Genomic DNA, 12797 nt, shown 5'->3' with positions numbered 1-12797 from the left:
TAGATTTATGATGTTTGATGTATCACTTTTTCATTTTACAATAAAAAGATTTTATTTTATAAGCTCCCTCAAGGAGCTTAGAGTCTAAAGAGGAAGATGGAGATGTAAACAATCAGCTTTAAGACAATGTGATAAATGCTGTCAGGCAGGTATGTATTATACATGTTGCTCTGGATCCGCCATGGAGCTGAAGCAGTTCAGCGTGGCAGATCTGAGATGGCTATTGGGAGGAAAGGACAAACCAGCCTGGCCTTGAAGGGAAAGCCATTCTCCAAACAGACATGTGAGTAGCAGAGCTCAGAGATCAGGCTGAAGGGGCTTGCAGTCACTCCTTGCTATCTTATCCCAGGCAGTTCTGCTTACCCCTCAGGGTGTTTATTCGGGCTTCCTTTCTGCCCTAGCACTTGTCTAGGGCAATTTCCTTTAAAATGGTAAAGGTTAGGATTGTCAACCAAAGGAATACATGTTCACCCTTGTATGTGAATAGTGGGTTTCTGCCTTTTCCTTGTTTTTATTTTTTTCTTTTTTTTTTAAATTGGAGTATAATTGCTTTACCATGTTGTATTAGTTTCTGCTGTAGAACGAAGTGAATCAGCTATATATATATATATATATATATATATATATATATATCCCCTCCCTGTTGAATCTCCCTGCCACCCCCCCATCCCACCCTTCTAGGTCATCACAGAGCACCAAGCTGAGCTCCCTGTGCTATACAACAGCTTCCCACTAGCTATCTATTTTACAAATGGTAGTGTATATATGTCAGGTCTACTCTCTCACTTTGTCCCACCCTCCCCTTTCCTCCCATGTCCACAAGTCCGTTCTCTACATCTGCGTCTCTTTTCTGGCCTGCAAATATGTTCATCAGTACTATTTTTCTAGATTCCATATATATGCGTTAATATACAATATTTGTTTTTCTCTTTCTGACTTACTTCACTCTGTATAACAGACTCTAGATTCTTCCACATCACTACAAATGATGCAATTTCGTACTTTTTTATGGCTGAGTAATATTCCATTGTATATTCTTGATAGCTTGTTCTTGAAATAGAGTGGCTGCTGCAAAGACAGGACCACACCTCTACGTTCTCTGTGTGTGCCAGTGCAGAATGGGAAGTCCTCCCTCAAGGTAGAGAGAACAGAGTGATAAAACAGCTTAAAGAAGAGGGCTTTTGGTTGGACTCTTAAAGCCTTCCTCCAACCTGAACCCCAAATACACCTCAGCAAAATTTTTCATCACATACTTAAGCAAGATGGCAAGACAGTGTGTCAAATTACAGAATCCAACATATCCTAAGGAAGAAGGAGAACACACTCAATTCAATTTATTAGCCCACATTTCCTGTGAAATAAAGCATAAAGGGTGTGATTTGTATATTGGAATCAAAGAATGATGGGGTGTGTACAATTTGGGGCTATCCTCTACTTGTTCTGTTCATGGATGCTGAGTAAATACCAGCGTGAGGACTCAGCAAGTCCATAGCAAATGGGACCTGGTTTCCTGCAGTAACATATGGGCTTGGAGGGCAAGGTCAGCTCCCACTCTGGGATGCACTTACCCTTCCCTACTCACCTGCCATTGATCCCTGACCATCTCTGGTAGCAAGTCAGCCCTGGAAGTTAAATGCGCTCTGGAAAGTGAGGTAAAGATAGTTTAGAAGAGAATCGAAAAGCCATCTGATTACACATTTCTTGATCTTTAAAATGGGACTATAATACCTACCTACAGTTGTAAAGAGAAAATAAGGTATAGAGAAATGTCTTATAAATAAAAAGATGCAGGGTGTATTCCTAAAAAGATAAGTGTGCTTTCCTTCTCTACACACCTCTGAATTAACAAGAATTTTTTCCTGATAACAAGACCATTTATCAAGCGTATACATACAAACACATGCAAATGCTCCCAATAGGCACAAAGTCTTCCTACACAAGCCAAGATGCGATGCTTCATTATTCCACTCTCAGGTGTAACATCATCAAGACTGTATCTTGTTGAGCCAAGTTGCTGACCCATCCCCCAGGGACAAGTTGAAATAATTGGCTTTAGTCAGGTCTGGGTTCTGGGCAAAATGGGCTTATCTTATACCTATGCTCACCCTAAAAATGTTGGCTTTATGGACATAAGAGGCCATGTTCTTTTTCTTCCTATTTAAGATCTAAATCTCATATGGAGGGCAATACTCTGGAGAGAGACCACTGTGTTCCATACTTGCCTGATCATCAGTTGCCTGGGCCATTGAAAATTCAGAGTCCCAGGCAACTTCCCAGACCTGCCAAATCAAAATCTCCAGGGCAAGACTTGGACATCTGAATTTTTAACAAATGCCAAGATGGTCTTCACGATGAGGCATGTTTAGAGAAAGCCAAGATAGAACATAGCTCTTCAGGGTTCTGAAATCAATGACTTTTCAAGAAGTCCAGAAACAGGGGCATGTTAGTCTTCTCAGGCTGCCATAACAAAATACCATAAAATGCTGCCTTAAACAACAGAAACTTATTTTATCACAGTTCTGGGGACTGGAAATCTGAGCTTAGGGTGCCAGCACGGTCAGGTTCTGGTGAGAACTCTCTTCCAGGCTTGCAAACAGGCACCACCTCACTGTGTGTTCACATGACCCCTTTGTGGGCATGTGGAGAGAGAGAGAGCAAACTCTCTGGATTCTCTTCTTATAAGGACACTAATCCCCTCAGGAAGGCCCCAGCCTCATGATCTCATCTAACCCTAATTACCTCCCAAAGGTGCCATCTCCAAATACCATCACAGTGGGGGTCAGGGCTTCAACATGTGAATTTTGGGAGAACACAAACATTCAGTCCATAGTACAGGGCAATGGGGCTTACTCCCTTCCAAGGGGAAGATGTTTTTTGTGGAGCTGGATCTTTGCTTGGGGTTCTGCATCTGACCAATCTATGTAGGACCGTGTTATGAGAGGCATAGGCAGGAGCAAGCTGTGCACCCATTGGTTTTGGCAACTTACAAGGGACAAAACATGAGGACTTAAAATAATCAAAACAGAAACTAACAAAAGAGAGAAATCAATGTCACCACTATTTTGGATGTTGGTTCAGTTAAGCACTAAATTTAGCTCTGGACCTGCTGATAGCAGATGCATTTTCTCCTTTGGCCTGAGTTAATTGTCTTTCCTATTTCACACATGTAAAATTCCAGGTAGAGTTCCAGATTTTACTTACATCTCCTGAAACAGACTGCTCTTCCCAAACTTATGCCCTTTAAAGATGAGAAAAGTCATTGTTTTTTTTCCCCCCCAAGAGCTTAACATTTCATCTCAATGCATTTTGAGCTTATTAGAAAAGCAAAGCTAGCTGTACCAGAAATACCCAATGGGGAATCTCTCTGTCTCCGAACATATACTAGAACCTGATAAGAAAAATAACACATTTTGCAAAATCGGCAGTTGGGTTTTCCAGTAGATCAAAAGAGTTTTTTTACTTTTTAATAATTCAGGTAATCCTGGAGATCCAGCCACTTTCCAGATACTGCTCAGCAATGAAGAACTCAGAAAGTCACTGAGTCCCCAATTCCAAATAAGCTATCCAATTAGATGAGACTTGTTACTCAGTGTCTCTATAGCAGCAGGAAGGTGCCCAATGTGGTGGAAATGTCTGGGGTCTCGGGCCCAGCTCTGCCAATAACTAACTGGCTGTGTTCCACTGAGCTATTCTTTTACTCTCTTTGAGCCTGTTTTCATCATTAATTCAACAACTATTTCTTGAACATCTAAAATGTGCCGAGCATTGTATCCAGCTGAAGGGGACAGCCCTGCCCTCAAGGAGACCACCGTCTAGAGACAAGGGAGCTTTCCATTCTGTAATGTAATTGTTAATTTCCTTGTGTGGGTACTTCAGTAGTTTAGCGCATAACATAAAAATGTGTGAGTATATGAAGGAACAAGTGAATGATTGAATGAGTGAAGCACAAAGTTGTTTTCTAACCACTTTATTTTATGCCGTTACCACATGGTCCCCTTTCTCTAATAACCTAGGCCCAAGAGATCCATCTCTGACTTGACCTTCCTTAGGCTTTTATCCTCAGGAAATCCTCATTTGTTGGCTGTAATCTGCTCCCTTCATTCTTCCCTTGACACAGTTACCCAGAATCCACCTCCATCACTCATAATACCCCTGAATATTTTCCTAAACTATAAATTCAACAAACATCCACTGAGCACATTATATATGGCAAGCATTGGGCAAACCAAGACGTTGGAGAACGTAGACTCTGGTCCACATCTGCCGTGTCTGCGGATGGTGCTAACGTGTTCCGTTCACTTTTGCCACGCGGTGTATGTGTCCTTCCTTTGACTTGCCGCTACTGAGACTCCAGCACAGCCAGAATGGCATCATGAGTTTCCTAGAAGAGTCTTATGTCAGCAAATTCTCCCACCTCTCACCTACTACCTGACGCCAGCCCCCCAATACAACAATGTTTAACCCAAATAGCTATTTTTGGTGTAGGAGCAGCTCAAATCTTCCAACCACTGACTAGCCTGTGACTCCCAATGCCACAGCAAATGCCAGGAGTGCCACTCTCTCACCTCTACCCTCATATCATTTCCTCTCTGTTAGTTGCACAATAATTGACACACCACTGTCTCCAGAAAGTATTGCTTAGAAAATAATGTTTTTAAATAAAATAGCATTTGAACGGCATGTGAAAGTGTAACACCTCTTTTCTGTGTTATTTCAGTTAATATCCATGGCAATGCTTGAGGCTCACAGGGGTCAATCACTAGACCACAGGTCATAGAGTCAGTGAAGGGGCAGAGCTGGCAACTGTGCCCAAGTCTTCTGAGTCGAAAATCCCAGAGTTTGTCCAGAGGGGCCAGATGGTAGCCCATTTTGTCCAGGCCTCACAGTCACAGAAAGCTACAAAGGAAGTCATTAAGTGTTAGCTCCAATAAAAAGACACATAAAGTTGAAGAGATACCTCATCAGGATGAAAAGAAGAAAATGTGCCTTGTGCAAGGAAGGTTAAATTTGTGTTTTCCTTTTGTAACATGATTTTGGCATTGTGATTTCTCATTATACTGAGAACCTCAAACAATGGAAGTTGCCCAGGCCTCTCTTAAACAACAGACCTCATTTTTATTTACACAACATTGCTAAAAGTGTTGCTTACTTGCTGTTACTTTTCCATCTGGAAATAAAATTGGCTGGATTTTTTTTGATTTATACTTCAGTTGTATAATATATATATATATATATATATATATATATATATATATATATATCGTCCACCTCACCTCCCTAAAAAAAAAAAAATTTTTCCCTGACCTATGCACACCATAAAACCTAGTAAGACCACATGCCCCCTGCCTGAGAGGGTCCTCAGCTCACCAGCAGGGGTGCTGTCTGCAAGCTTTTCTCTCTAGAGAACCAGCTGGTCACATGCACGATTCTGCTCTGATAAATTACCTTTCACTAGGGGATGACAGTGGTGGATTCAAATAGCAAAGGGAGCCTCCGGATTATTTAAAATCATCATATCTCTAGTCTTCAATTCTTTCATCCATAAAATGAAGGTAATAACACTCTGTAATAAAAATTAATGGCAAATCATCAAGGGCTTTCCAGAGTTGTAGATAGACTTACAAGATGTTGCAGAGAATGCCAGGCTCTGAGCTTTAATATCTTCCCGGTCCTTAACTGAGCACAACAGCTGCTCATCTGAAAAGAGTCATCAAGTTTTCTATTCGCAGTTGCAATTACAGACCCTCTTAAGCATCTTTTCAGTTGCTCTCCTCACATCATAACTAGGCTGTGTTCCTGAGCCTCACCTGCTTTGTCCCCACTGTGGTGGTGAGTGATTTGAAGCCAGAGGCAACCAGATTCCTGGCCCATGTGGGCTGCATCCTCCCTCTGTCCCACATGCTCAGAGCATCCCAGGCATGACAGAATGTTGTCACCGTCCAGCGGTGGGTGGGCTCCAGTAGAGCCATTGCCTAGACTACCTCTCGTCTTCAGTGCCTGGGGGTGACTGTACATCCTCACAAGCTGATGGTAACTGCCTTCCATTTTGTTTTCCCTTTCCCTATTTATTAGAGCATTTCAGAAAGTTGATGAGGTGACCTATTCTCCAGAAGAGGAAATAATACAAAGCTTAAAAGCTGTTTCTGATAGAATGGTGAAATAATTTCACTACTTTTCTTGGAGGAAAATAAATAAGGTAACCTGAGGCAGCCTCTAGGGATTTCATTATTGCTAGTTTGGAGGGAAACATAACGACTTTAGATGAACAGGTTTTAACTTGTTAGAGCACTTTGGGATGAAGAGAGGGGGAAAGACAGGTGCTAGACAGTAGAATAAACCCGGCTCCAGCTTATTTACATTATTTCGTATGGAGATGCATTGATGTATGAAGTATAAACTGACTGTGTTGAATAGTGAAAATATTTTGGTAAACAATCTCTGTTCACTACCCAGTTCTAGAATGAGTGAACGTTTTATGAAATACCTCTCGCTTCTTTGTGACAATTACCTCTGGTTTAAGATGTGTGTGCGGTTTTAGGTAAACACAGTCTTGTATGCTGCTCTCAAAGTCATTCAGGTCGAGGCGCCATTTCTCCATCATTAAAGACCACGAGGAGGGCTGGGAACGTGTGTGGAGCAAAGAATGTAACTAGCCATTTTTGCGGGCCAAATTACCTCCTAAATGAGGGAGTAGGCGATTTAAATGTAAAAATAACTGTCTCTTTCGCGGCATGCAAATGTTTGTGCTGTGTAAGAAACTAAATCCTGGCTTCCTCTTGGCAAGTATTCCCTAACAGGCCTCGCAGATATCTGAAACCAATTTTAACCCACTCTGGTCCTCCGCTGACCACAACATTACCTGAATGGTGCGGCCCAATTTCCAGACTCCTCACCAGTCCTCAGGCCTATGGGGTGAGTACATATCCCAAGAGGGACAGGCATGGTGAATACTGATGAGCCCGGGAACCTCAGAGCTATTTCTTACCAGCATGAGGAGGAAGCGTTTTTAAAATTCACGGCACCGAGAATCATCTCTCTTCTCTTTTCAGTTGTTGCTAATGTGGGCTCATTCTTCTTTTTAAAAATGCAATTTTTTTTATTGTGACCAATATTTTTAACCATAAGATGAATTTAGAAAATAGAAAAGAAGGAATGTGCCCTCACAAAGTGCTGTGTTTTGAGATTGAGAATATCAGGCCTGTGCTTTATAGCTCAAGGGGGTGGAATCAAAAATGCTGAGAAGCAATTAGAATCCTTATCAGTAAATCAGAGTGTCAGGGATTGGCAAGGAGTAGAATCTTGGAGTTTGTGGCACCCTTGGAGGTTGTCCAGCTGGCTGACCCCTTGTCTAAACAGAGAAAAAGGTGACTCGGATCTCAGACGTGCTCAGGACACCACAGCCTGAGCCAGTGGTTCTCAAAGTGTGTCCTCAGACCGGCAGCCTCAGCATCACTTGGAAACTTGTTAGAACTGCAAATTCTCAGGCCCTACATCAGAACTCTGGTCTCAGGGGCCCAGCATCTGTGCTTCAACAAGTGATTCCAAGACAGGCCAAAGTTGGAAACCACTGAGCTGAGGTCACCTAGCCAGGGTTCATTCTACAGGTAATTTCGTGTGGTCTTCCAAAAACCAATGGAAGAAGAGTTGAGATTTTAATTCCTTTCTTTAAGGGAAGCTCTGTCTGAGGAAAACTTTAGTGGCTGGATCTAGTTCATTTCCACCATTATCTGCTATGGTAACTTCCAACCCTTTTTAGCCCTGTGACACCCATCCCAAGAAACATGCTGTGAGGATATACTTTTTAGAGAAAATATAACAGACATTGAGTTTTAAGAATTTTGTGATAGGCAGGGGTGTTACAAAACCTACATTGAGAATCATTCCGTACTCTGAGGTCACTGGATTCTGCAAACTCCTAACTCCTCTCACCCAGATTAGGTATCCATTCAAAAAAATCCACTGCATTTTATTTTAACTTCCTTATCCACAGAGGTGCTCAATTAGCACATGTTCTCTTACCCACAGGGAGGGAAAACGTGACATCTGCCATACCAGCAACTTCAGCCGAGACAAGACAGGGCAGTTAAAAAAGGAAAACAAACATCCTAGTTTCTAACACTGTAGGACTGCTATTGTTTTCTGCTTTTATCAGGAAGTGACCTCTCTTTCTTTCCAAAACCAGGAACAGCTCAAAGAGGATGATGTAGAATGTATTGTAAACCAGGATGAACTGGCCATGAATTACCAGGAGCAAGCGACCTCACCCTGCAGCCCTCCTGCAAGGCCGGGTCTGGACCAGAAAGCTTCACCCCAGACTCCAAGCAAGGAAAACATTTATGAGGGGGACCTTGGCCTAGGAGGCTATGGACTCAAGCTTGAGCAAACTCCGGGTCAGTCCCAGCTGAATTAATGGGCGTGAACAGCACCGAGGTAATCACAGGTAATGCAGGGATCACTGAGGATCAAGCCAAGCCGATGAGGCTGCGTGGAGGAGAGGCTGGAAAATGTATGAAGAGCATAAATTGGAGAGATTCAAAACCTTATCGCGTGTATCCTCTGGTGCCTGCAGAAATGAGAATTTATTATCATCCCTCTATATTACGCAACTGCATTTAAGTTTTTGATGGAGCCATTTTTATTAATGAATTGGGTGGGGTGGGAAGGGTGCAGAGGGGAGGGAGGGAGGAGTCTAGCTGCTGGGAGGATGAAACAGATGTGCTATGTCTGCAGGGTGTTTCTTTTCTGTGTGCAGCTCTCTGGGCCCTTCACTCAGATTTGGGATTCTATTCCCTTCATTAAGGAGAGTTTAAAATTCAGAAAAAGAGGGCTTCCCTGGTGGCGCAGTGGTTGAGAGTCTGCCTGCTGATGCAGGGGACACGGGTTCATGCCCCGGTCTGGGAAGATCCCACATGCCGCAGAGCGGCTGGGCCCGTGAGCCACGGCCGCTGAGCCTGCGCGTCCGGAGCCTGTGCTCCGCAGCGGGAGAGGCCACAACAGTGAGAGGCCCGCGTACCACAAAAAAAAAAAAAAAATTCAGAAAAAGAGTTTCTGAGCTTAAATGTGTGTCTCATAAGCGGGAGGGAATGCCCAGTTCTTCAGGAAGTGAGGTGTTTTATATGTTTAGAACCTAGGCTCCCACTCGCTCCAAATGACCCACGGATATTTGCCCACATAAGTGCTTGCTTGATACCACTGTTGACGGCCTCACAGAGCCCACGCCGCCTGGGGACCCGCGGTTCTCCGCATTCACTTCAAGTTGCTCCTCCCGTTGCTTGAAGCTGTGGGTGACAGCTTTGTTGTACTCTGCACTAAATGCAGTGCCACTCTTCACCTTGGTAGGACCCCTTCCAGGGACAGCGGGGTCCTCTCCTCCATACCATGTTTCAGCCTTCCTGTCCTCACTTGCATCTGAGTCACTTCCTGGCTCCATGGCAGGTCCCTCTGTCTGCTGAGTGATGAGATTCCTTAGCACAGGTTCCTCTCCACGCAGCAGGATTCGGGACAGGGACCCTGACCTGTCCTCCCATTCCAACTCTCACAGCTCAACAGCAGTGCAGGGGCAGGAGCAAGAGGATTGGGGCTGAGGATACGCAGAGACCACACGGAGGAGACAAGGACGCAGCATCAGGAGCATTTCTACAAGGCACGGCTCATGGCCCGTGGCGGGGAGACCAACGCAATAGCTTTTAATTTAGCTGCGCAACTTTTAAGCCATTAAGATACCTCAAACACAGCTTCTCTTGAAATGCAAATGTTAATATCAGACTCCTAAAAAAGCAGACCCCAGTCACAGGTGCCCAGGCTCTGATGAGTCTGTGCCTGGAGGTAGGTAGGAATGACATCTTCCTGGGGCCCAAAGCTTGGAAGTAACATAGGCTTTGCTGACCAGTTATTTGGCTTTAGACATGAACCGTGGTGGCGCCAGGCACGCCACTATGCAGGTTCTCTTGCTTTCCAAACAGTAGAATCCAGGGACATAAATTGTTTTCTACTCAGCTAAGTATAACATGGTCATTCCAGGTAAATATGGCAAATGGCAAAGCAGGAAGTTTTCTAATTTGACTTAATCCTAATAAAATTTTGTTAAAAAGCACAATTGTTTTATTTATGTATTTAAAGCCATCTTCTACTGTCTACGCCAATTGGCAGTGCTAAGCCCTTGCTCTCGAAGTGCCAGGTGAAGGGGGACTGAAAGGTGATGTAAGGGTGATGCTGGGGTCCTCCGGTCCAGGAAGAGCCATGGGGGCTACTGGCCCAGTCAGTGACACGTGGAGAGAGCACAGCGGGCTGGGAGGATGTGAGAAGGGGAGGTGGAGTCAGGCAGAGGGAGCACCTCCTCCTTTCACACTGCAGGGGACCAGGAACTTCCAAAACAGGGGCGGAGGTGCTAGAGGAGAATGGACGGAAGGAAAGGCGGGAGAGAGGATTCATCTTATTTCTGCCTTTATCATGTGAAAGGGAGGGATGAGAACTCAGTGTTTTGTTTCTTTTCCTCTGCGTGGAGAAAGACACATCAGGGAAAGAGAAGATCCCCCCCCAAAACAGACAAACGTTAGTGAGGGAAGGAGTGGAGAGAAGGGAGAGAAATATGACACACTGGATGGAAATGAGGCGGGGGGCGGGCGGGGCAGGTAGGGGAAGATACACCGTCTACACCCGGTACCAACTGGCTAAGAGGGCAGACCAAAAATAGCCTCCTGGCCCACAGGCAAAGCCCTCTTCCTGCTTGGAAAAAAATCTCTTTGCATCTGAACATCATGAAACATTACCCACAAGGAGAATGAGGGCTGTTTAATCTGGACTGGACCACTTATCCCAGCTGACTCCAGGTAGGTGTGATATTGTGAGTTTGAGGAAATGTGTGTCCCACCCGATTGGACAGGGTTCCAGCTTCAAGATGTGATAACCAGCCTCCTTCCCTCTGAATCAGACCGAGACCAGAACAGAGGCTAGCTAGTGTCCCAGTTAGCAATTCATAAGACCAAATTCCCTTTCTGCTCCTGTTGTGAATAATAATTTATGGTCTTAAGAAATGCTCTGTGCTTTGATTAGCAGCATCAGGATGGTGGAATTCAAACCTGTTATTTACTGCCAGTTTCTAATGAATAATGAAGGCAAAGGAGCTTTATTCAAACCATTAATGCTTGCATTCATTATTAGAGCTTTAAACAGGACCCTAATTAATTCACCTAGGGTTCTTCCTTGAACTTCTTACCGTGTGTACATCACACTCACATACACACGTACACACACACACACACACACACACACACGCACACACACACACACACAGAGTTCCTTTCACTGTCAGGGTCCCAGCTAACGTCTCTGTAGTGTCCTCCCTGGTACTCGGCACACGTCTGAGCAAGTCTGAAGGCTGATGGCAAATGCCATCACGGTCTTCATTCATGACGTTTCTGGAAACTTCTTGGAGGACAACTTAATGATATAAATGGAAGCTGAAAATTCAAATACCCTTTGACTCACCAATTTCATAAGCAAAATTTTTATTCCAGATATTTGAGAATTGTATACATATAAAGAATATTTATTAAAACAACTGAATTGCCATCCTGGTTAAATAAAACATGGCATAGCCATCTCATGAAACAGCACCATAAGTACTGATATGGAATGATCTCCAAGATATATTGTTAAACAAAAAGAGCAAGGTGCAGCACAGATGGTGTGCTGTCATTCTGGATGTTGAAGAAGAAATTGGTAGTATGATTGCCTCTTAAGAATTAAAGAGAGATTTCTCACTTTTGCAGCTTTGGGGTTTTGTACACTGTAAAAGCACTATTTATTCAAAATAAGAAGAAGAAGATTTCTATGAAGCAACACATTAAGGTATTGAGTTGCAATAGGAAGTAAGGACTGGAAAAGCTATTTTACATTGCAATCTTTGAGACCTTGAGAATACACAGTATAGCATCAATAGCACCAATAGCTTCTGGTTTATTCATTTGCATCATTCAACACACATGGATGCAAACTACGTAAAAGATCTTTAAAATTCAAAGACATGTGACTCAGTCCCATCCAGCCCATATCTAGTAGAGACAGACAGCTAAAAAATAATGTCTCCTTATAAGATATCAAAACATACGATAAAGCTATAGTAACCAAAACAGGGTAGTATTGACCCGGAAATAAGCAAAGCGATCAAGAAAATCTACTACAAAGGACAGAAGTTGACTCATGAATATGTTTAGAAACTTAATACATAAAAAAATGTCATTTCAACTTGGGGGCATAGATGAATAGAATATTATTCATTAAATAGTATGGACCAGCGGACTTTCAATTTGGAAAAAGAAAGAAAATTAGGTAATATCCTCAAACATCATAAAATTAAATTCCAAGTAACTTTAACAGCTAAATGTAAAAAATAAAGCTACAGAATAACGCAAAATATAAAACAGAATATGTAAATAACCTTGGCATATGGATGGTCTTCCTGAGAAAGATAAAAACCAAAAGCAAAGAATGATACATTTGACTACATAAGAATACAAAATTTCTTATAATTAAAGACACAATAAGCAAAATTTTTTTGATGAAGTGGAGAAATATATATATATATATATATATATATATATATATATACTTTTTGTTTGTGCGACTAAGGATCATTCTTCAAAATATACAAAGAACTTTTACTGATGCATGACAAAAGAAAGAAAAAAACTACCAAATAAAAAAATATGTCAAGAAATGTAGAATCAAATATGTATACCTTCTACTTTTAGGCATCCCTGTAGCAAAGAAATACTTGGCATTTATGCATAAGGAAG

At 42.8% G+C, this 12797-nt stretch overlaps 1 protein-coding gene across 1 annotated transcript in view; it reads left to right on the top strand.

The window, feature by feature from the left end:
- SLC9A9 (solute carrier family 9 member A9) overlaps window positions 1-8624 on the top strand; it is a 569241-nt gene extending 560617 nt beyond the window's left edge. The window contains exons 15-16 of the mRNA XM_032631496.1: window positions 6807-6912; window positions 8183-8624. Of these exons, the coding sequence (XP_032487387.1) occupies window positions 6807-6912; window positions 8183-8410 (334 nt within the window). The 3' untranslated portion in view covers window positions 8411-8624. The remainder of the gene's footprint in view (window positions 1-6806; window positions 6913-8182) is intronic.
- Window positions 8625-12797: the final 4173 nt, after the last annotated feature.

Source organism: Phocoena sinus, chromosome 4 (genome assembly GCF_008692025.1).
Source record: "Phocoena sinus isolate mPhoSin1 chromosome 4, mPhoSin1.pri, whole genome shotgun sequence".
NCBI lineage: Eukaryota > Metazoa > Chordata > Mammalia > Artiodactyla > Phocoenidae > Phocoena > Phocoena sinus.
Note: the sequence above shows the minus strand (reverse complement) of the source record. Positions and strands in the feature narration are given on the sequence as shown.